This window comes from Pieris brassicae, chromosome 12 (assembly GCF_905147105.1).
Source record: "Pieris brassicae chromosome 12, ilPieBrab1.1, whole genome shotgun sequence".
Lineage (NCBI taxonomy): Eukaryota > Metazoa > Arthropoda > Insecta > Lepidoptera > Pieridae > Pieris > Pieris brassicae.
In genome coordinates, this window is record NC_059676.1 from 5,791,038 (window position 1) to 5,816,884 (window position 25,847).

At 33.8% G+C, this 25,847-nt stretch overlaps 3 protein-coding genes across 9 annotated transcripts; 1 reads left to right on the top strand and 2 right to left on the bottom strand.

Moving 5' to 3' along the window:
• Positions 1 to 1,442: 1,442 nt before the first annotated feature.
• LOC123717311 (protein decapentaplegic) lies at positions 1,443 to 14,277 on the bottom strand. 4 transcript variants are annotated; one of them, XM_045673232.1, is made up of 2 exons: positions 13,870 to 14,277; positions 1,443 to 2,722 (listed from the first exon to the last, which is right to left on the bottom strand). In XM_045673232.1, exon 2 carries the CDS (start codon positions 2,703 to 2,705, stop codon positions 1,596 to 1,598), a length of 1,110 nt encoding a protein of 369 aa, XP_045529188.1. In that variant the 5' UTR covers positions 2,706 to 2,722; positions 13,870 to 14,277; the 3' UTR covers positions 1,443 to 1,595. The 4 variants fall into 4 exon arrangements, with proteins under 4 accessions (XP_045529188.1, XP_045529190.1, XP_045529189.1 ...); XM_045673234.1 differs by lacking the exon at positions 13,870 to 14,277 and adding an exon at positions 13,825 to 13,843; XM_045673233.1 differs by lacking the exon at positions 13,870 to 14,277 and adding an exon at positions 6,268 to 6,587.
• Positions 14,278 to 14,878: 601 nt separating this feature from the next.
• Positions 14,879 to 20,273, top strand: LOC123717139 (T-cell activation inhibitor, mitochondrial). Of its 4 annotated transcripts, none has more exons than XM_045672976.1 (13): positions 14,879 to 15,074; positions 15,164 to 15,287; positions 15,355 to 15,472; positions 15,551 to 15,692; positions 15,780 to 15,881; positions 16,109 to 16,226; positions 16,465 to 16,567; positions 16,778 to 16,869; positions 16,988 to 17,088; positions 17,404 to 17,550; positions 18,396 to 18,527; positions 19,001 to 19,145; positions 19,860 to 20,273. In XM_045672976.1, exons 1-13 carry the CDS (start codon positions 15,052 to 15,054, stop codon positions 19,944 to 19,946), a joined length of 1,434 nt encoding a protein of 477 aa, XP_045528932.1. In that variant the 5' UTR covers positions 14,879 to 15,051; the 3' UTR covers positions 19,947 to 20,273. The 4 variants fall into 4 exon arrangements, with proteins under 4 accessions (XP_045528932.1, XP_045528934.1, XP_045528935.1 ...); XM_045672978.1 differs by having other exon boundaries at positions 15,382 to 15,472; XM_045672979.1 differs by having other exon boundaries at positions 15,167 to 15,287; positions 15,382 to 15,472.
• On the bottom strand, positions 20,257 to 25,633 carry LOC123717138 (kinesin-like protein costa). Its single transcript, XM_045672975.1, has 6 exons — positions 25,106 to 25,633; positions 23,100 to 25,030; positions 22,439 to 22,657; positions 21,863 to 21,996; positions 20,779 to 20,896; positions 20,257 to 20,391 (listed from the first exon to the last, which is right to left on the bottom strand). The coding sequence occupies exons 1-6, from the start codon at positions 25,380 to 25,382 to the stop codon at positions 20,275 to 20,277; spliced, it is 2,796 nt and encodes a 931-aa protein (XP_045528931.1). The 5' UTR covers positions 25,383 to 25,633; the 3' UTR covers positions 20,257 to 20,274.
• Positions 25,634 to 25,847: the final 214 nt, after the last annotated feature.

The following is a 25,847-nucleotide window of genomic DNA, read 5'->3' on the forward strand; positions in this document are numbered from 1 at the left end:
ATGTATTTACAATATATGTATTGTACAATATTGGATAAAATATTTGTTCCAATGACTTTATACGTGTTTATAAAACCGCCTACATATAATTTTTGTTTTTGTGAAGTAATGAACAAATAAATAATTAGGTCAAGAAATTATAAGGCTGCAGACGAAAAGCAAGAGTTTACGCGTCCAACTTCATTTAATACTTTTTGTCTCTAGGGAATGCGAGCTGTCAGACTTTAGTCTGGTCTGTAAGACAGTGCGGGGGGCCACTCGCCTTTTGTTTTTATACCCATGCAAGAATGCAAAACAATTATAATTCCCTCAGGGATAGGTCGCTTCAGAATCAAGCTCACGTAATCACAAGGGGTTCTCGTTTCTCCACTATCTTTTACATCTCATTCGGATTGCGGTTTGGCAGAGCTTAATTGGACTAAAAACATTATTACCACTCGTAGCTAAACCGAGATGCTAGCACTACAGAACCGAATTCAATTAGTGATAGGTGTGGTTCTCTGACAGCCGAAAGAGCGTCACAATCAAAGATACCCACGCTGGCCAATCCATTTACCTTAATTACGCCGAGATGGGGATAAATCGGCGTCCAGCCGTCCAGGGCCGAGTTACGAGCGGACCGACTATAAAATAAATTATACCCACTTCGTTCGCCTCCACTCAGTTTTTTGTTGCCATCCACGATGAAAAAAGACAAAAGCAAAGCTCGAGAGGACGAAATACGAGCCAAAGACAAAGCTTAAATTTATCTACTGATAATATAGACGTAGGGCGGCGGGCCTGGCAGACGTGTTGCCGGGTGGCCGGCCAAATTATACAGGCGGGCATTCCTGCGGCCCGGCAAAAACATGATATATGGCTGCTTTGTGACGAAATATTTTAAATTTGGAGACCTGCCACACTCTAAATGGAATTCGATTTTAAATAATATTATCTTAGCATTCTTTGTCAACGACTTTATAAACGAGATTTGAATGTATCGTAGGGCGGCGTACAGTTAACTCAAATAGTCATAATTGTGTCCATGATTAATGTCGAAGATCCCATCAAAGTAGAATACTAATGACCTCATGGTCTTGTAAATCTGTATTATTCAAATAATTATTATGACTACATTCACAAAGGACCTTTTGTAAGCGTATCATATAACTGGTAACAGTAGTAAGTGCGATATTTTGTTTATATTACTAATATTTACGAGGCTTTTTTGTTAGGTGTGCTGGGCCGTTATAACAGTGCCCAGGAAACATTAGTAAGAATTCCAAACGCATTTATGAAAAATAGGCAAATTATACAACCTCTCGTGTGTGTATTTTATTAACTCAAGGAAGTTACTTTATTTCTATTGCAATGTGGCTTTTACTAGAAGTAATTTATTTTTAAACCACAAGTTACGCAAATGTGTCATTGTAATGGTGAAAAATAATACATAAGGATAAATTTAATATTTTATTATATCATTATCGTTTCAATAAAATAATAATAATTACAAGAATATGTATATACAAGTTGATTATGTACAATTTTCGAGGCCACATCTATATATACACTGGGTCCACGATATATCACTAGGTCCACACTGGGCTCAGCCTTCGTCATCGGCAGCCACACCCTACCACCATCATGTCTTGATAGTTTTTAAGCACCACAATGTTCAATTCGTCCATATACAACAAAGATATAGAGGAAAGCTGCGTCGGCACACAACACGCTTTCGGCACCGCGGCCGGATTCACTGAATTCACTAAAGTCTGCACAATTGCATGGTTGGTACCATTGAGGTGATCAGCTAATGGGAAAGGGCAGTCGCCCTGGCAATAGTAGGCTTCGTAGCCCTGGGGGGCGACAATCCAGTCACTCCAACCCACATCCGCAAAGTCCACGAACAGAGGGCGCCTCTGGCAGATCTCTCGCGCCTCCTTGCGCCTGTGGTGAGGCCGGTGGCCCTTGCGCTGCGTCGCTCTCTTATTTCTAGTCAGCGATGTCTCTCCACGCTCCCGAGCCGTTCTGGCTCTCGCGTCCTCTGTGTAAAGCATCAGCAGAGGCTGGATAGTGCTCCATTCCTCGTGCTCGTCTGTGGCGCGCCGTCGGACGCGAATATGTGGAAATTTGATACTTTCATTGCCTACGGTCTCGTCTATGACGCGCACTAATAGGCCATGATTGTGTTTCGGTTCCTTAAGCCACCTTCTCGCCGCGCTGAGGGCGTCCGCCGCGACCGAGCCTTGGCCGGGTCGGAGAGGAATTGAATCGAGAAGCCTCAAAATAGGTTCGCTCTTTCCTCGTCTGCCCGGGCGGACCACGTCGTAGAGCAGCAGCCTCTGCGTGCCGGTGACACCGACGGCGCGTTGAAAGGTGACATCCGCGCCGCGAGCGACTTCGTCGCCGGGTACGCCACTTATGTTGAAATATAGGCGGAAGCGATGCTCATGAGGGAAACGGTCGTCGAGGTCCGTAGCGGTGTGGTAGAAAGACCGCGCCGTGTTGGCGGCGGCGGCAGGAAGCGCGCCTTGCATATCATACAAGAGGCGCATGGCTCGCGGCACTGGTGTCGGCGGGCGGGCGCGGGGCGAAGGGCGCCGGGGCAGCCCCAGCAGTGCCAGCAGCTGCCGCTCGGCAGCGGCAAGGCTCTCCTCGTCCGGCCCGCCGGCCGCACACAGCGCCACCAACGCGCACACCACCGCGCATGCGCACGCCCCACGCATAATTCTCCTCGACCCACCTGGGAACAAACAAACACTACATTAATTCATTGAATTTAAATATCCAGTATTCACCATCATTATATAAAAAAAAAATCGAAATTTTAATCAAAATAAATGAAACGTATCAATTATAAAGAATGTATTCAATACTTAGAAACAATTGAATCTATACATTAGATTCACTTGCTTGCAACATTTACTGAACACAAATTCCATCGAAATTCTTTTTCACAATTCCGAAATACGAGTTTCCAAGAGACATGAATAATAATTCAAACAGTACTACTAGTTAATCAACAAAGGTTAACATTGTGTGCAACCGGTAGTCCTTTTATCTGAATGTTTCTAACAAGTGCACCGACACAATGTGTATAATACTATCTCTTATGTAATAAGTTTTCATAGACGATAAAATAAATATAGATTACTTAATCGAAAAACAGATTACAAATTTATTTATAGGTAAATAATTCTTAAATATCATAATATATATGTACGTTTTAATAATTTCAATCCAATATTTAAATAAAAAATATAAATTATATAAGAAAAACATCTCAGCGAATAAAATACAAAGTTTACGCAAATCAATGCTTCAAGATGAAACACTATAATACCAAATGCGTTTATTTGTAATCGATAAAAATACAATGCAATCTGTATTCTATATCCATACAAGTGAGGGAACTGGGACAGACCATTTAAGGCCTTGTAACACCATTCGCGTGTGCCATTAATTAATTATCTAACAATTGACGCAAGTTATACAAGACTAGGTCTGAACGCGACGTCTGTGTACGAATTATTTTTTGACAGCTGACATAATGACAGTTAGAAATTAGAATTGAAAATAAGTTCTTTGATTTCGCTCATTGGTCCAAATTGTTTTAAACTGTGAACTCTTATAATTTTAGTAAATAGTTATTTATATATAGGATTAGGCACATTATAAATTAACATTCTAACAAGAAATGTATCTAATATATAAGTATTATGAAGTTTTGTAAAATTCTATTAGAATTAATTCATTTTAAATGATATAATGAGTTTTTTAAGTATTCACGCATCTTATATATATATAAGAAATCTTATCTCTAAATAATTACAAACAATTATTTTAATCAGAATGATGTTATGAATTTTGAAATTAATTATGTAACGAATGTCCTGGTACTTTATAAAATAACTACGAGTTTTGTTTACATGACATCAATATGTTTAGTAAATGGTATCTAAAACGATACATTGTACAAGGTTGCAGTTATAAAATACGACTATCTTAACGTTCCTATTTAGACCTTAATTTTGTTGTCACATTTTTATTATGTTTTGCATTTATATGAACAAATTAAAATAAATTACAATAAATCTAAACTATAAGCCGATTTTAAGATTTTTTATCACCAAATACAGCATAATATTTTAATTAGGATGCGTCAAATAATAAAAAGCTCGGATCACTTTCGAAAAGCGTTATCTAAGTAAAAGACATCAACGAGATATCTTGGCTACGGTTGTGCTACGATAACCATCGCTGATAATTAATACACAATCTGTCACAGATTAAAATACTTGAGTCAACATAAATATCACACACATGACAGTTCTATATGATCATTTACGGTTCATAAAATCGAGAGAAAAGCGTTATCATAGTAGGCAAAGAAGTTTATCAAGATGGTATTCAATTAAGTGTTATTCTTCGAGAGAAATCAAGTATTAAACTACGGTTCTGCAAATGTGTATATTTTGTTATTATGTTTTGATCTCTGGTACGGACCGGATCATGGCGTACGTATTTCGAAAATAATGCGGTCAAACCGGCTGCTAGCGCGGTCGCTCTCACACTCACCCGAAATTTTAACGCATCCAACGTCGATAGTTACACAAACGATATCGCGGGTGGTCAACTGTCAACGCTTCGGGAATAAATGTCGCACTCGTTCACAATGGAACAAACACATAACAGCTGAGCGAACGGGTAACATAACTGGCGCGTGTTTGCGCGCGGGAAGCGCAGCGCGCTCGTGCGTGTGCGTGCGTGGCGGAACTCGCGGGACCTGCGGACATTACGTGCTCACAACGCCGAGATCGCGGCGGGAGTGATCGCGCCGCTCCAGACGCGGCGTCGCCGAGCGGCCCGACCCAGGCCCCGCCCCGCAAGCCCCGAACCCCGACCCCCGCGACCAACGCACCCCACACACCACCAAGGATCCAGGCCAACCACAATCGACACCCATTGTGCCAACCCAGCAATGGGGATAGAGCACTACGCGTTATATATTTGCTTTTTGGGACAGGCATGATCCAAGCTATAGAACAGTTATGAAATTACATAGAGCCAGTACTCAAAATTAACAATCTTACCATCTAGACGAGGTTAAAATTTAGTAATCTCCTAGAAGTACAACACCGTTTGCGAATTCTTTGTCATTTGCAAACGTATAAAACAAATTTTACTTAAACCATTAGCATTATTAAAGGATTAAACTTCAAGCCCATTAAGGCAATTATTATGGCGTTTACAATATGAATAGAAGTCAAAAGAATGGATTCGCTAAAGTCAATTTTTTGGAATCATGTTCTTGGAATGCGCAAGTTCTAAAAGACCTTAATGAGATAATTTTTCCCACAGATATTTTAAGCTAGTAAAACAATGAGAGCTCCCTATCCTTAATGTAGAGAGCTCCCTATCCTTAATGTAGTGAGCTTTAAATCTAATATTTGAAATGTTTTATGATACCTGACGCATAAAAATATTAGAATTTGTTTATTTTGAATAGATTTTATCGTTTAACAAAATGCCTTGGTTTTGCTAAACGCGTGTACGAGTACGGCTGTTTTACAAATACCAATTTTGCCTCAAGAATTTTTCATGTATAACTTTAGTAGAGTTTAAATTTATTTTATAATATACATAGTGTTTTATTTCTTAAAAAATACGATTAAATATACAATAATTCTTTATATATATTAATTCTTTACATTGCTCTATAAGACAAAATATATTTTTTTAACATTTTCAAACATCATATGCAATAAAAATCTTTTATTTTTTTAGTTTATGTTTTTTTCTTAAAAGATATATATAGATTATATAAGATGATTAATTAAATAATAATGATGATTAATTAATAAATGTTACGTTTATATTTTTGTTAATTATTAGAAAAAATCAGTAGACATACCTGAATAGTTATTAACTATCTTATATTAATCGAAGTTGATTATGATAATAGTATTTTTATATTTAATAAAAATAATATTTTCGGCCGCAGACACTATGGAAGGCGAATTTAAGATTTTCATGGTTAAACTTTGTATAACCAGAATTGATTTACTCATTTAGGAGTGCTATTACGATTTGACCTAAATATATAATATAAGAGTACTACATACAGTTACTAAAATTATTGAAAATGAACTGATATTTTTGTATTACAAGAGCAATATATTTCACACCTTACTCGCCTTATTTTTAAATAATTAAATCATTTCCTTAAAACCTACAAAATTGAAAAAAAAAACAACATAAAATCTCTAACGTAGTTTAAAATCTTACCTTAATTTAAAAAAAAATCCTCAAAAATTCCAAATTTAAATCACAAATACACAATCGCACTTGTCGCTCAAATTGCCGATAATTTAAGAAGTGGTCAAAATCACTGATCGGTGTTTAATAAATGGTGATTACTACTGATGGCTAGGCGGCTTCATCCAGGCCCGTGGTGGGGGTAGGGTGACGAACACAGAGCGAGACAGTGCCATTTAACATTTTAATATCATAAATACTTATCACGGCTCGTCACCTCTACGTCGTAGACAATTTGGGAGAGATGCGTGGTCGGCGTAGGCTAAAAATATTAATATCGCTGTGACCTTTATAACATTTTACATAATATTAATTACAAGTTTTATTTTATGAGCTAACATTTCGCCTCCAACTTATGTCTTTTATTTTCGATAAGGTTTTATTTAAACTAGATACAGCATTTTAACATCTGGAATAATTTTGTGTTAGATTGATTGAGATTCCGTGACCATAAACAAAATATAAAAATTTCACATATTCGCGTCCTGCTATAACTGAACGTTGACGCGATACCGCTGGACGTTTAAAAATTACTTAGACAGTTTCAGAATTTTGTATAATTTTATATTATATTTCTTATTATCATTTACCTTTTACGAGTAAAACATTAAATCATTTAACTACATAATAATTAAAATTTAAGAACCTTTTAGAACTTAACGTAATAACAGTTATAAATAATGCATTTATTATATTAATAATAACTTAAGGTGAAGAAATTAAAATCTATCAAACCTCGTTAATATTTACGTAACTAGTGTTTGGTTTTTTCACCACAGTATTACTCATACGATAAGCTCAATTTTTAACAAAGAAACAAATTTTATCATAATTATGTGTTTCCTTTAAATTTAATACCTTTGTGTTAATCTTTTCCACGTTCGTTAAAGTTAACCGTTGTTTTTAACTCGGTTTCCTGGGTGGTATCTGATAAAAATGAATAGAAAGTAAATATTGTGAAGAAAAATGCATGTCTCGGCAATGACTGTTCCTCTGACAATGAAGACAGGTGCTGAGATTATTATAAAACTTCACGCACCTGATGAAATTTGCTATCAATGGACTTAATGATGAAAACTTTATATCTAGTGTATGTTTCATTATAAATAGTGTATCATATAAACTGAATAAATTAATGTAATATTGACCAAACATTTTATCAGACATAAAACATATGTATCGAGAGTTTTAATTGTCCTTAAAAACACAAAAACTACGCAATATTTACAGTAAGATAAATCTTTCAGAACTTTTACGCTGTTGTAGTTATCTTATGCTGTAATTATCTATATTAATCAAGCTAAAAAAATATTATTTAATAATTGCATATAATTATATAATAGTATTCATAAACTCTATAATATTGGAAATATTATAGAGTACTATACATATGAATATGCATAAATGTTTTGTCCTTATCACGCACGTGGTTGTTTGCAAGTAAACGTGACAAAATATTGATCTGTCTGATAAGCAATAACAACCGTTAATATCTAAGTGATACACATAAGCGAAATAAATTCATATGATTTATTTTTAAACCGTTTTGGTCTTTTGTGTCCTGAGTTAGCTGATAAAGAAAATGAATTTAAAGCGACTGATCCCAATGGATACATGAAAAAGTTAGACTTTGAATTACTAGGAAACTGTTAAGGCTGGCTTCCTCACAATTGATTCACAATTTGAACAGAGCTCTTGGAACTAGTACATAATTTTAAATAGCAAATCGGAATTTAGTATATGACAATTATTTATTTTAAAAATGTACACTGACACCACATTTAAAAAAACACAAAACATGCATCAGTGAGAAGTGTGTGTGAATTTAAAGGAATTACAATCATAAAATAATACAATAAATAAATGACAATAAACTAGATTAAAAAATACAACTATTCAATCAATTATAAGAAAATTACACTTTAACCATTCATCTGCGGATTGGTGTGTATAGCGTGGATGTAACATATCATATGATGTTATAAATTTTACAATACACACGTTATGATTGCTGTTATACTTTGTAATTATTTCCACTTAGATCTGAGAGAGAGATCTTGGAGGAAATCTGTATCTTTAGAAGGTTTTGATCTATGAAGGATGATATTTTATTAAAAAAATCATGTTATATTATTAAAATTATGTCTTATTATTCATGGTAGATATATACGAGTTTTCCCGATCACGATTTGCTATTACCAACATTTGCGTTTATCTACATTATATAATATGTTATTTAATTTTGTTTTTTTTTCACTAATTCATCCAGCCATTTCATCTCTTCCTAAAAAATAGTGTGTCAAATTAATAGTACTGTTGAATATCTCTTAGATAAAGGCATGTGTCATATTTTAAATTGCTTGTATTTAGACGTTGTAAAATTGCATCCATTAAATTGAAATTACTGTGATTGCTTATCGTTATGAGGCAGCTACCGGAGCCGTTACGCGAAAATACCGAACTGTTCTTGTTTTTTTATTATTTTTTTGGCGCGAGTCTCTCGCGACCCGTTACACGCTCGCAGCGAAAGTTAGATTTGAATACAGCGCACAACGCCATCTACGCGCAGAAAAACGCAAATCCTCAATTACATCTAAATTCACTAACCTACTAAGCGGGAAAAGTAGAAATCATGTCAATTTGCACCTGCGTAAAGACAAATATTGTGACGAGCAGTCCAACAAACTATGGCAATGGAGCCACGCGGTCTGCCTGCCACCCACGACCGCTGCGTCCTGCGTTACTCACCAATTCACATGTCATGTACGTAATTAGCCCATTAGCACGCACGCACCACTCAAATGCTCAATTAGATCAACGACCGTCGGGAATAGCTAAGAAGATTACGTCCCCTCGCCTTCAGCGCGGGATAAAATGTAATATAATTGTTAGTTATTTCACCTCTCTAGTACGGCATAGGAACAACCTGTCCGAGATCTGTGGCACACTTATGTCTATCTTGCTCGCATACGTCATTCTAAGAAAACTTCAACAGCTGTTGCCTACATGTTGCTAAATCTACCTCAAATTACACACGGAAGTATATTGTATCTGATTTAATACCTATGTAACTAACGTATTATTTTGTGTCAATTCATACTTCCATAGACAATCAATTGACTTCAAATCCAAACTATTACAAGGACCGATCTATGTTTTTTCTGTGTTTTATTTAAATCCATGTATCGAATAAAGTACAAATCTCTATAAAAACTTAGGTTACTCACACATTTTTTGTCCAATTAACTACAGTAGGTACAGTAAGTACATTAATAGTATGACCTAATTTCAAGTATGGATACGCATATTGGACACACTTTTAAATGCCAAATAAAATAGGTAAGGTATCTTACCTTCTTAGTATTATAACAATAACCCAAATACCGTTTCGGAATAAAGTTTCGAAGGTTCAGTTTCAGTTCCCTGTAAAAGTATGTTTTATAAAAAGAATAATATATTCTATGTCCTTCGTACAAAGCTCACTTCCCTTTGCGTAATGCATGCAACTGCATATGGAGGTTCCAATTGCATTGGTAGAAGCTTACAAACGCAATATAATAATGATAGTCTACGACGTATCAAATTGAAGGTCATTTTTGCATTCCGGAAGTTATTCATGTTAAGATTTTAATAAATCACTCAATTATCCTAAGAATGGTTGCCACATAGGGATTATACATAGTTCCAGTTTGCCTGCCAAGAGTGGTCAGTAAAACAGTGAGATGATAGAGAGGAAAACACAGTAACACTTATAATTTGCTAGATTTAACCTTACCTTTGTTTTACTTTACGTACGCTTGGAGCGAATAAATTGTATTTGAACTGTAATAGAAAACTCTCTGTGTGACAGTTCCTACATGAATACGAAAAAGTATCGGTTTAGGCAACAACCATTTTGTTGTTGTTGTTAGCATGAGCCGTGCAAAGTACTTAATACATACAAATGTATGATATGGATCACATTTACCAACAATTTTGAATCACCTAAGGTGCTTTTCATATAGACGTGGACTACAAACGTATATTATGCACCAACCTTTAATTGGTTTAATGAATCCTATCAATTACACTTCATCTTGTTGGTACTGGAGAATATTTTTCGCTTTACATAAAGATTCAGTGCAAGCTATTTTGTTCCTTAACACAGTTTAGTCTCACGCCACCAATTTTCAAACAGGCATCTTTGTTTTATATTTACACATTTGCACGGCGAATGTCTCTATATGAATCATATTTAAAGAAGACAAAATTATTAATGTAATCAACATAAGTTATATATGTAAATATTGTCTCTGGTTCTTTACTTTATTTGTACCAATAATAATCTGTAGTTTTGCACAGATCATTCGTGATAAAAAAAACATTTATTTGGTATAAATCTATATGTTTTATTGATACTATTTAGCTGTAGAACGTGTTCTGTTTGTGACCAACGCACTAATTTCACAAACAAGTTCGAATTTAATGCTTTGTGTCGGCTAGTCCAAAGAAAGACTTGAAGAGCTTGGATGCAGGAAAAAGATGTCCGGTGTCCAGAAATTAAATAATTCGTGTATATTAATTTCCCTTACAATAGGAAGGAAATCTATGAATACATTGAGTTATGTGAATGTGTACGAATATATTATATTAGAGTCGATAACAGCTTAACAATTCAGGGACAATTTAAAATATATTGTATGGTCGAAACAACGGTCAGCCTTGTAAAACTTGTTATGCTAAAACTATATCACCATCCCAATATAGTATTATATTCTTATCATTGTCATACATAAGAAATGTAGAGACTATAGAACACGTTACAAACACTCAAAAGACGCAAATGCACAGCTTTTTAAGTCTAAGTATATTGAGCGGAAAAAAGTATTTATATATAAATTTTTGATTTTCAAATTGTCCTTATTAATTCTGCGCCCATTGCGACCTCTTTGGCGTCTTTCCAGAGACACTTGATCTACCTACAACGCTGCTTTCTAATTATGTAACGGGTAAACGAAATCGTACTTAACAGTTTTAATTGTGAAACGCAGCACGAGACTTAATAATTTATTTAAATGATGTAGTCGTATCGAACGGTGGCTCGAGTCTATATAAGACCGGTTCACACATAGACACAAACACACACACGAAAGCGCTATTGCTACATTGACGACCTGAGATCTCATGGAAATGTCTTGGCGAGACAGTATGATTTTACTTTAGGTGATAATGGAACAATTTTTGTCAGAAATACCAAACTAGTGTAGTGCCTTTAAAGTTGTCTTATCGAACAGTCTGTAAACTTTGATGTCTATTTAGACACATGACTCTATAGGAGTCACGATTTGTGAAGATGATATTATTTCGATTAGAGTAGGTAATGTTAACGAATACGGTACTGCATTTTGTAATTGTCATTTAATTTCAAGCAGCCGATGTCAATTGGCAAAATAGTTTAATCCCTAATTGAATAATATATGCTTCTTCTTTACATATAAAATGAAGTTTCCCGCCCGCGTTGGTATGAACTCAAAACTACTTAATGTCACCAATAGGGTGATTGTTTGAAGGTTTAGGTATCTAAATATTGTAAATTGCCTGAAATACAAATATTACTGTAGAAGAGGTCGCAAAATTATTGCCAAAATAGACGAAAAACGAACGAAACTTTTGGTTTAGTTATTAGATATATTGGTGATGTTAGGCGTTTATTACTTTATTATGAGATTTTGTTTCAATCATGGTGTTCCTTACAATTTAACAGTAAACCAAAAACTTGGCGATTAAAAAGAGTGGAGTAACTTGACAGTTCTTCTCACCCTCTCTACCTCAATAAATTGAGAAATAGTAGGAAATCTTAATTATTTAATATTGACGTTCATATAGTTACATAAGGAATTAATAAATTATTTTGATTAATATTAACTACATAGTCTATATTCTAAAATAATAGAATAAAAAAGAATTTCCTGCTTACTTCGAACAGATAACTTAAGAATTGATTTGGAATCCAACGGAATGATAGGATCTATTTCCCTATATATACTATTGTCAAAGATATATAAAATTTTAGAGCCTTTAAACTGTCTAAATATCCACCTGTTGATAATTTGTTAATTGTTAGTAATTAATGAGGCATCTAGCATGCTGTAACCTCATAGAATTGTCAACCAAGGTAACATTTTGTGAAGTTGCCTTGTGTTTATAATATAGTTTTATATAAGGGTAAGATTATACAATCTCTTAATAAAACAAATGAATAAAGCTCTCCATGCGTCAGCTCTATCCGAGTCGTGATTCTTTCATTTACTGTAGCAGAGGACTGCGTACTTATTTAAATGATCTTCAAAATCCATATGCCACTAATAACTTAAAGAACTAAGATAAGCAACTCTTTTTCCTACAATATAAGGGGCGAGGCCTAACCATCGAACCGTAAATATGGCTTAGTATGCTCCAGTGATCTCCAATCAATTAGGTTTTCCAAATGTAGGTATATTGCTTAGCAAACTGAAGACATAAGACAAAAAAATAACTGTTTGATCACATTTATTGAAAATATACAGAATTTTAAATCATGTTACAAAAATTACTAAACTTCGACAAAATTTTCCAGTGGATCTTCAACAAAGCTTTTCCTTTGGAGGATTTATTTTAAAACTTTTAGTCTGCAGTTTGTGGTAACTCATAGCAGGTGTTGGTGGTAAATGTCGTACTAATAAAACTGCCATTAATACAGCAACTAATCAAAATTCTTCTAACTCCGTTAAATTACGCCTTGTCCAAGTGAATTATTAATTTAAAGTTATTATTTAGTTAATTTCATTTTACTTTACTGTAGGCATTAATTACTTGTTAATAAGAATAAAAAATACAAAATAAGGTATAATACTTAAAAGTATAATAATTTTTAAAAATTGTCGAAATCTCATTTACATCTACTGAATTTTTTATAAAGTTCTTACTTCGCGTATAAAATATTATATAAAACTTATTATGTATGAACATTAAAACTAGAATATTCGAAATTTCGAATCACGTGAATATAGATAATGAGTTTGTTTTCCCTCGCGTTAAGTTGTTTTATAGAGGCACGGTTTTCACAAGACATTAATTGAAATGCAAAAACGACCAATAAAGCGTAGAACGAGCTTTAATTTATCCAAGCAAGCTTAGCTAGCTGCCTCTAACTTCGACGCATATTTCTGCTACACGCCAGATACCTACAGAATCTGTTGGATTTGTTTGAATACCTTTGCAATTTCCAATCACATTGAGAATAACAATACGTAGTATTATGAACGAATATTGGTTTAAAAGTAAGTATACTCCATATTTAGTAGTATTGAACAGTAAAAAGGCAGTACATATTATTATGTATTCTCAACATATCCGGTATGGTAATATGAGGCTAGTCATTAATATCTAATTGGTACGTACGTATCAGAGATAAACAAGTAAAATCTAATTCAAACAGGTTATGGTTAAGAGGAAATGATAAAGATCAGTGCATTTCTGCAATGTGGCCGTCAAGAGAGTGCAACGTACTTAGTTGATCCTAGGTGCATTGAATAGGGTGAGTAAAAAACGTACGTGGATCATCGCACGTCGTGCAGGAGGTGAGCGCGCTGGGGCGGCGAGGGCGCGGGCGCCTGCGCTGGCACACCAGATGAACCACGGGCGCTGATCGAAAGTTCGACGCGAGATCGAGCGCGCATATGTAAATATCGGCACATTTACAAGCGAAAGGGTTCACCAGAGCGGCGCACTAACGCAGCATTGCGCGGGAAACCAGTCCGGTGAGATTCCTTCGATGTCCGATAGAAAAATGTCGAATAAGCTTCAAGACATCACAAGTCGCGTGTGTCTGGCACGTAACGCGGTCGCCACTCGACTGCCGCCCTCCTCTTGCGGACACTGTGTTGGTATATTTATCGCTTAATTATTAAACTCGTCTGTGTCAATTATGAAGCAGCTCCGTGAGTGGAAGGCGAAGCACACTCGCAAGTCGCGTAGGGCGTACGGCGCTACCGTGTCTGCGTTCAATTGTTGCGTCACGATCCGAACTGCCATCGCACGCGCAGCCTTCAGATTTTATCTCAACCAATTCTATTCTCACCTATTATTTATTACAAAACATTAACCTCCAAACAATCGTAACGTTTAGTTAATTTCCTGTCCTTATATTTCCGCAACAATAACACACCTACGTACACGATGAGTATTTTATTATTTATATAAGTGCCTACTAAAGGCAATATTCGCTATTGAAGAGAACTTACAGTAAAAAATTAATATTTTATAAGTATATTAGTCTTTTTTTATTTCTATAATAAGATTACGTCAAACGTCCGAAACGTTTGTGAGCATATTTCTGCAAACATTTTAAACGAAAGAAGTATCTTTACGGAATAAAGTGGACTTGACTTAAAGCTAAAATAGCTAGATCGCTAGATCGATGTTATTAAATTTTTGGGACATGTGATTGTTGAAATTTAGCGTAGAATGGAACACCATTGACTTTTATAAATAGTGACAGTAGTTCTGACTTAACACTAATGTGGTGTCTGCCATTTACTGTCATGTGCCATCTATCAGTGTCAGTTGTTTACTACCAAAATCCTAATATTTTTAGCCCAGTTGTGAAGGCAAATCTTTATTTCGTTTGTAATGTATCTATAAAAGAAAACATGTATTTTCATAATGATTAGCGCGCAATAACTTATCTTAATTTTAAAACTTAAAATTAAGATAATCCAAACTTAATGACTCAAAATGTTTTGCCGGTTACGATTAAGGTAAGCAAATTTAAAGGTAAGGTAAGGTAAAGGTATAAACGGGACCGATCATACCAAAACTCAGATATTTACTTTGTAATGTGTTTCAGTAGTTGTGGATGTCCAATTGGAGTGTTCCACAAAAAATTAAGCTCTGCAGAAGTTTCGACAGCCTTGAGACCGTTTTATTTTCGGGTTCATCCTGATTTGTTCGGAAAGTATCCAGAACAAAGGGTAAGTAATAAATACTTTACAAATAATGTCCCTATTAAAAAATATATAATTTTGTTATTTATTGCAGAAAATTAATGAAATATCTTTACAACAGCTTAGTGCACTATTGGAAGCTCAACAGTCCAGTAGAAATATAGCAACACCAATATTACCTTTTTATTTAAGAAAAAATGATATGCCAGAAGGTAAACTTACTTTGGGTTGAATGAATATATCATTGGCAGATGTAACATTTTATAATAAATATACTTTTCTGTATACAGGTCAATTTGAATTTGTAAAAATTAAGTTGGATAGTAATGATTTAAGAGAAACTGTTGTGAAAGTTTTAAATGCCTGTGATATATCTACTAGTTACATTGATAAAATTCCAAGAATAAAACAAGATAAAGGGAGACAGTTTAGGTAATTTGAGATTGTTTTGTACTATAACTAAATGAAAAATATTATTTATGTATTTGAAATAATTATGAAACATAACTAAATTTTCAGAGAAGAATTTAATGAAGCATATGAAAAGTATAAGGATGAGTTTGATAAGGCAACCAGAATGAAAAGGAAAGTTGAAGAAAAGAAAGCTATAACTAACATAATGTAAGTACTGATTGTACAAACCAATTAATTTACATTAGAAGTTACCAGAATCATAATATTCACAATAAATATAACATACATACATAATAAAAGGCTCATTAGCCTCATGCAAATTTACATGATAAATATATTATTTGGAAATATATAAAAAAAAATAGTTCTTTACAGAACAAAAATCTGACTCACTACATTAACTGTAACATCCAGAGGTTTCTTTTCCCTTTCAGTGATTGGATATCAGAAAACAGCCAGCAAGCCAAACAAAAATATGAATCGACACAAGCAACTAGAGGCCAAGTCAAATCCCTTATTGAGCAACTTTGCAAGACATATGGTATAAAAGAAGTTGGTAAAGAATTTGTTGCTTTTTTAGAAATTACAATCCTCATAGGTTAAAATATATTTTATTTGTTTCCATTAGGAATAATAGAATATAATCTATATTTTACTTGCATATTTAAATTGGTTAAATTCATTCCAATATGTTTCTCTTATTTCTTAATTACTACAGGTTACAAAGTGTTGCTCTCTGTGGTCTGTTTTTTTTTGATATTTAGAGTAAGAACAACAAGTAATATTTCAGGTTAAGTATGACAGTGGGTGGAATATAAGCCATATTAGAGGGGCTTTGCAGAGTCTAACATCTATGGCATCCCAACATCCACAACACATGGATAACTTAAAAGGTATTATCACATGACTTTCGTTAAAAATGTCTAATAGTTAACAAAAAAAAAATGCATGAATATATGAATAATAAATATTCAATTGTTGAAATAACCTTAAAATAAGAAGCATTTGACACAGCCAATATATTTACCTTTCAATTATAACTATGCATGTCATAATCTCTACATTCACAAAAATAATTTCTGTTAATAATTCAATTTTTTTAGATCGAACAATAGCTCTTGGGCAGTTTACTGGTGTAAGCTTGGATGGAGATGTATACCTTAATATAATTGATGTTAGGCATGAGTGGCTTTCTGTGAGTAAAGTATAAGCTGTAACAGACTTTCTTATATAATATCTGTTATTAACTTCACAAATAATAAGATTTACTTACCATATTTAATTGAATTTAAAATTATAAATTATTATTGAAGCTCATAAAAAAAGTCAGCCAAGAGGATAGTGCATTAACGGAGATACCCCAATATGAGAAGGCGCTGTCAAGTATTCTAAGAAATATTCACATTTGCAGAAGGTAATGGCATATGTTAAAATATACTAAATAACTAAGCTTGAAATAAATGGTCTTGAAAGCCCTATTAAGGTAATTTTTTTATCTAAGATCTATTACTAAGTATTGTTGGGCTCCTTCTTAAAAAACTAAATTAAATGCAATTCTTCAAAAATACATGATTTTTATTATGATTTATATTCTATTTCTGTTTAATTGAAATAAGTTTTTAATTGAATTTAATTAATAAAGGATTTTGGATAGCAAGCAAACGTTGTATTGTATTTTTTATTATCAAAAGAAAATATAAATTTTAACGTAATATATTTATTGTTTCAGAAAGTTTATGCCAAAGGTATCGGCAGCTCAATATTGTAGTCATTTGCGACAATTAATAACATCTATTGGCGATTTTTATGGACGAGGAAGTAAAATACCTGATACTGTGCCCGAATCATTACAAAAATATGAAATCGTTGTGGAACCGTAAGTGACCGCTAGTATTCAGAATTGTTACTGTTATACGACTGAGAATTACCTCTAAGGGGGCGTTCAAGTATTACGTAAAGAATTTAGGGGGAGGGATCCTCTTGTAAAAAGTTACGCTGCGGGGTGGGGATTGAATAACGCGTTATTGTTAAAATTATTTTCCACTTTCCAGAACTTACAATAGTAAATTTTAGGTATAAAGAGTCACTGGGAGTGGTCACGGAACGTTTTACTATTGAATACAGACACGTTACGGCGCGTTTCATGGGGGGGGGGTCAAGAATCTCAATCAAATCAAATTGCATGACGTTATACTTGAATGCTCCCTAACTTCAATAATACAATTTCAATACGTGGAACGCAGGCTCTAGATAATCTATGGTGGAAAGACAATCTGTTGCAGCAAATTACTTTTGGCAGCATTAGGTTATTACGTCTTATGTAAATAAATGAAGCTAACAAAATAATAATTATACTGTCCAGTCGCTAGTTCGCCGGTTGTCTTTCTGCACATACTTGAACTTTCATACCACGTAATCCACGGCCACGGCGGATATTGAAACTATTTTATATTTATTATTAACTTACTACCTAAGACGGCATAGTAGCTTTTCAGGGGGTGGCAATGCCAGCCTATGGTTGACTAATGATTTTGGTTTACAGAGTAATCCTGGTCATTCAATTTCAGTTCACATTTTAGAATCTAAATAACAATTTTAGTAAACCTTTGTACCTCCTCACTAAACGTAAATCATTAAACAATCTTTCAATTAAAATGCCTTGTCGATCTTTAGATATATAGCACCTGGTTAGGCACAACTATTAAAAGAACATTTTTATAGGGAAGCGGGGCCTTTAATGGTGTCACCAACCGGTCAGTTTATAACTCCATCATCCTGTCCAGCGGATGAATTGATTGCTTTCATAGCTAAACACCTTGACGACGCAATGCTCCTTTTGACTGAGTATAGCATGTAAGTGAATCTTAGTACATTTATCGATGAACTATGTCTATTGGGATTAACTAGGGATCTATGTGAAACTGATTAACTCTATTTTTGTATAGAAGACTCAAAACTTAGCGCTAAAACTGACTTCCGAATTTTCCCCTTCTTCTAATAGTGCCATCTCCTTGCGAAGTTGTCATCATGGCTAGTGTAATTTTGTATGCCTCACTTCTAAACAATTGGTGCTTTGACCAAACCATTGTCTTAGGTTTTTCAACCAAGACGTCTGCTTCCATGTCTCCTTCTACCTGCCACTTTGCCTTGTATGATTACTTGAAGGAGCTCCCCTTTGCCCTTAAATCTCTCAAAAGCGAGAGATCACTAAAATTCTTAACTAAACACGTTGCTCACGCGCAAGCGTTCAACGAGTTATGTCTAATATCCTATGTTCAAATCCATATAAAATAATTCAACGTGGACCTTACAAAACATTGTTTCAGAAATAAACATGTTGAAAAAGCATTGTATAAGGAAGTTAAAGAACGATTCCAATTGTTAGACCTAATTAAAGATGATAGTATTACACCTGGGCTGATGATACTCTGCTGCCAAAGGCTATTAACTCGGATTGACACCATAGACGAGGTAATTTATTTATTAAATGTCCGCGAATTTACATATGTATTTATTGCAACTTATTCGACACAAAAAATCCCCTCGGGATTTGTATGCCGCCATTTCACACGCTACTCCATTGCGAGGATGGTGTATTAGAGCTGCGCCTGATTCGTAAGTTCTTTGTTTGTCTTATTTCTTGAATATTTCATAATTGTTTGACTGTGTTCGTTTTGTTAGTGTGATGTGTTCGTTCTAACATCACATTTTATTTCAAATAAAAATTCAGTCTTTCGTAAACTAAGCCTTAAGGCTATATGAACTATTTAAATAGTTCAATGATGTTTTATCACCTTTATTTATTTGCAAGTGACAAGGACAAAAAATAGATTTGTTTAATGATATCTACACTAGTAGGCTCTGTTATCTGTTTGAATAATTAATAACGAGTGTTCGGATAAATATCTGAAGCTCTGTTTTAACATCGGTCGTCAAGATAGAATACGTAAATCCCACCTGTATCACCTTGACGTCCGTCGTTCCACAACTGATCGTTACTTAAGGCAGTTTTTGACGCACACCACGAGCGTGCCCGTAACTAAAAGACAGCAAAGCTCTTGCGAGCCTTCTGCCAGTGTTAGTGTCCATGAGCTGCGTTATCACTTATCAGATGACCCATAAAAAATATATATCTTTATCAATATGATTTTTATTATTATTTAAAAACATTTTGAATTGTTCCAGAAACTGAAAGGAAATATTCTGTATGTGACACACTACTATTCTGTACTCTCCGAGGGAGTTTTATGTATACCATGGAATTTCAAGTGATAAATAATAGTTAAATATTCATTAAATTGTGTTTAATTATAATACTATATACATAAATGTAAAATTCAATAACTAGTCAATTAGAAAATGTGATGGAAAAATTTAGAGATCATAATATAAATTCCGAGGCCATACTATGAGTCGTTCATTGAGAATTATTTAAGCTATTCATAAAGTTTAATTATATTATAAGGTAAAATCTTAAATATTTAGCTTATTATTACTAATTTAATACATACATTAAAAGTAATGAACGACTCTCAGTACGGCCGTATGTCTTCCAAACACGATATGTAAATTGTATGAGTATTATAAATATAATGAGTACTTAGTGCTTTTTTTGTTGGACAATGACGAGTTTATTCTTTTCCTTTGTGACTTTTGCCGCTGGCAGATGCGTCGCCGGCATCAATTGACGCAAGTTTTGACTGGGAATTACAGGGACCTGGAAATAAATTATTGTTTTAACTTTTTGCGGTATTAGGGTTTGATCCAGGGTCGTAACAACATGACTCTCTATGTCTAATCCTTAGTTTTCTCCATTATTAGCAAACATTATTTTTGTTTTTGTTTATCTACAACATTATCTATTAGTTAATGAGTCAAAGTATTTATGAGCCTGAAATTATTTACGTTATTGAACAAAATTCCTAGCTTAGATTCATCGTTGACTTATTATGAATTAATACGAGAAACGTCAAAGCAACGACTCCTACTATGATCAACGTAAAAGAAAAAAAAGGAATTTCTTTCCCAAAGCTTGATTCTAATTCGACTTTAACCATTTCGTTCCGTTTCACAAACGTCTACAGAGTCACGATCACGGTCTTACCGGTGGATATCTAGCAAATTGCCGCATTTTATCCATTAAACGCATGGCGTCGTCCGATGTTTCGGAATCTGTAGTCAGCCCCAATGAAAGTGCTCTATCCATGTTGCCTACAAGGCATCTGAAAATAATAAAAAACTAATGAATACACAAAAAATGTACACAAGCAGTGTATAAATCTATATATAATACTAGCTGCCCCCGCGAACTTCGTTTCTCCTTAATGTGGATTTAGTTAGCCTTAATATCGTGACACGAAAGAATTATTTACTGTATTATCGTCACTATAATTTGAATTTGATTTACACTTCGGTCTAAGTAACACGTGGTTGGCTATGCTAACACCAAAAATTAAAAAAAATAGAAATAATTGAATTTCACGGTATTTCGTTTACTACAAAATAAATTTAATTTATACTTTAGCCTCAATAACACGTGGTAATCTTGATATTGAATTGTAGCTTATATGACACGTTTGTCGGTTTACCATAGCAGTGCCATCTATTGATTACTTGCTCAATCCAGTCGAAAAGTATCGACATCTGTTAGAATCTTTTGGAGTTAACAGATAATTGTGACTGTCAAATAATTATAGACAAATAATAAAATAAAATAAAATTGCGACTATAATTAAAGATCTAAGCTATCCTATCTCTTAAGTTGGACCAGACTGTTCACGGTGTGCCATTTTAATTTAAAATCGGTTAAGTAGTTTAGGAGTCCATCGCGGACAAACATCGTGACAGGAGATTTATATTTATTAAGATGATGGCGAAGTGTAAGGTATATCACAAGGTGAAACTAACAACCCTACGGCTTCCTAAGCCACGTTGTAACCCACATATAGTGAAAAAATAAATATTTACAATTTTTGTATCTACAAAGTTAGTTTCTGGTAAGGTTTTACCTCAAGTTTTTGGTTAAAGTGGTGAGCGCAGCCTCACACCACTCAAGGAGTTTTGGCCATATTCAAACTTTAAGAATCAATGTTATATAATATTCTAATTTAATTCATGCTATTTGGTTGATTTAAAGGTGACATTATATAAAAACACTTTTTATACAAATGTGAGAAAAAAGAATATACCTATTGGTGGACGGTCGGGACCTCTGCGCGTGTCTCCATGCAGCAGCTGCGCGTGCACGCCACGTGGCTGCCTCTTCTAGCGCTGCGGACGTACTAGCTTCTAACGCCGCACACGCACCACGCAGGTCCACCACCTTTAATATAATATATACTGATGTACTTTAGAGATATGAATATGATTAAGTAGTATTTTTTCAGTACAGAATCGATTCGCACGAAATCAGAAAATCTAGATATCTCGCGGACACTGCCATTAATATTTTTGGACTTTGCCATACTTATGTATATTATTTTGTTAAACTTAAACTTTAATTGCTTATACATTTAGATTTTTTAAATATATCACACATGTCTTAAAAGGCTGTAATATGAATATTACGACGTTAAATATACGAATAATTACAGAAAAAAACATAATAAATTAATGTATACCCCACTGTAGACTACGATTATTTCAAAGATTAGAATATCAAAATTTTTTTTTTGCGAAAACCAAGATTAGTACAAATAAGACGATTCCATCATCTCAAACTCCACACACAACAGCATCACACAATCTAATATCATAGAGCTTACCTTTTGAAAATATCTATAAAGCAATGTTTTCATTTCATCGTGGGACAGTTTATCCAGTCTCGCCATCAACATTTGTTCACCTCTATTCCTACTGTCTTTGTTATCCTGTGAGTCTGATAGCGAAGCTGACGGGGACCGGCCGCATATTAAATTGTTTTTGTATTCAATAGCAGTGTCTATTGCCTCTATTGCTTCTTCGCATTCAAATATTTTACGTTCCTATAAATAATTGTTAAACCTTAGATATTTGTTTAAGATTTAATGGACAGTCAGAGAAGTAGAAGAGTATGTTATAAATTATAATATTAAATTTTTTATAAGGAAAAGAAGTTAGAAAGTGCTAGCAGACAATACTAATTGTTACTTTTCTCTAATTCAACATTTGCAGGTTTACACACATGCTATAGTTATTTTTTATTTCCCATAAGAAATATTTGTTAATTGTAAGCAAAAGCATTTATGAAATATGTAGTTGAAATTATAAACACTTTGTTTGCATGTACATAAATATAATACAATTTTTGTATCAAAAGAAGGGCAACTGGCAGGTTTTGAGGAATCTAATCCAGGCAACCACATCTGTCTCAATTATATTAAAGATTATGAAACTTCAAATATTTCAAGATGTTAAAATTGTATAATTTGGTAGAATAAAACATACCTCTGAATCTGATAAAGACTTGTATAATTTCCGCTTGTGTCCTAAACTACACCTCTGTTCATGTAAACATTCCCTGGTCTTCCGTAAATTTTTGATTTCTTTCCTTAACATTAGTTCCTTTTCTCTTGATAGTTCCAAATTAGCCAAATCATTTGCTTTCTCTTTCAATATACTATCTAACTGAGTAATTCTATTTGTAAAATGTTTTATGGTAAGTACTTTTTTATCTTTTATTTCAACTGATGTTTCTGAGAGTTCATCTAACTTCAACTTATCCTTAAGTAACTCGACATCTAAGGTGTTTTTTCTTTTTTCGTCTTTCTTTATTTGTCTTTTTATTTGATCTATTTGTTTTTTATATGTTTTAAGATTAGTTTCATGTTTTTTAATCTCCTTAATTGCATCAACATCAATAAGATTTGATTCTGACTTCTCTGTATAAGTTTTACTTCGGGTGTTGTTAGACATGCTTTTGCCCAGATCATCAATCAACCTTTTCTTTGAAATACAAAGATTAATTAATTCTTTTAGCTGTGACTGACTTGTGCTTATTTCTTTAGATAATTTTCTAGCTAAAATTTGTTTCTGCCCATACTTCTCTTTTGTCATTTTGTATTTTTTACATATTTCATTAGTTTTTGGTGAGTCAATCATTTTTAATAATTCCCTTTCAATTAGCTTGGGTTCGGGATCAATTTCTTTTTTATGAGATTCTATAATAATCTTTTGAGATTCTGGAGAGATAGCATTAGCTGCAACTTTTCTCAAAAGTTCTAGCTGAGCCCCTGATAAACTTTCACCAGGCTGTATAGTTCTCCTGCGACCTGAATTTGATTGAGATGTTAAAATAGGTAGTGACTGTGAGCCACTAGTTTCAGATATAGTGATATCATCTGAATCAATATGATTCAAATAGTCTTCGCATCTGTCAGCAAACAATTGATCATTCTTTTCCCTAAAATATTCCATCATTTTCTCAACTTTATCTTGAAAGACAGTTTCGGAATCACTATCTTCTGAGTCTGATTCAACATCAGATTCACTGGGTTCACTAGGTTCAGTATCTTCAGCTATTCTTGGTAGTCCTTGCTTTGTGTTGGCTTCTTTATTATCCACAGATATTTCATTATTCAGACATTCATCACACTCTGCTTTCAGAAACAACCATTCACTGACTTGGCTCATATCTGCATCTGATAATGATTTAGATTGTAAAATTTTGTTGAATAAACCTTCTGCATTGGACACTAATTTAATCCATTGTGTTGTTGCAAATTGTAAGTTGAAAGCATTGTCTGATGGTAAAGTCTTTTCAGAATACACTGGTGTATTATTGTCAGCGAATAAGTTAACAGTTACAAAATTCTTTATACCTCGACAACATAAACATAAATTGAGTATTTTTAAAGTATCTTGGTATTCTTCAGGTTCAGTATTAATGCAGCCTATGACCCATGTAAAAGCTCGCCCACCAAAAGAATCACGTAGCATGGCAGTTAATATACATCTATCATAGTTAATTTGTTTCGGTGGATTACCCGCAATTAGTTCCTTAATAATATTCTCTAAAACAAACAGTCCTGGTTCAGGGTATGCTGCAAGCTCACAAAAACTAGCAGTAGACATACGGTGATTAAGAATGCCGTTTGTTCCCACCCACTTTTGTTCCATGCTAACAGTGAAAACTGTATGATTGTTACCATGACACCTCTGACGCCAGCCTAATTGAAGATATTGAAATGCTTCTTCAATATTACAGCACCGGACTAATCCACCACCCAGGACATCAAAAATATTATTATTAATTACTTGCATCCATGTAATGTGCAATATAAATTCTCTTTCTGGCATTTGGCTAAGCTTATGAAAGATTTCAGATAAAAATCGTGGAACAATGCCTTGATCACATTCACTGTGAATGCATTCAAAACCTAGAAATATTTAAAAATTATATGATTACAGAGTTCAAATTATGAATATGTATAAATACTAGAAAATCTTCTAACCTGGTCCAAATAAAGTGTATGTTTTTCCTGACTTTGATTGCCCAAACACAACGACTGACGTATCACAACCATCCAGAAAGCAATTTATTTGTGGTATCATAAAAGAATTAAATAAGTGAACTTGTGTGCAGTCAACTGGTAATGCTCTATTTACGTGAAATGTTTGCCCACTTTCTGTTATGACAATTTGTGTTACAGGATTGCTAAATATACATTGTAAAGAATCTGCAATACCTGGAGGCTTAAGACGCACTGCTATTTGTACAGGTATATCCATTGTAAGCGTTTGCTTATTTTACAATTATGGTCAATTTCTTAGTTACTAAATTGCATTTTTATGATAATAATATCAACATAACTTTAGAGAAGTAGCGGCCGAAGACACAACTATCACTTTTATTTTACACAATTGTATTTGTTATTAAATTCCATGGAATATATTTACAGATAATTTAAAAAAGAAAACATTTGTTTACAATAAAACAAATATTCACCATAAATATTAAATAATGATACAGTTTACGGAATACTATTAACTATTTTAGAATACAGATTAACTATAAAACGGACTTTACGTTGAAAGTTCATGAGACTAGCCTAGTACGATTAAGTATTGTACCTTGTAGTCCTTAAATTTTACCGTACCTTGCAAATAGAGGTAAAACGTTAAGTGTTCTTATTTACTTAACTCGTAACCTAAAAAAATAATATTCACAAAAACAGTAAAAGTTAACTTATAACA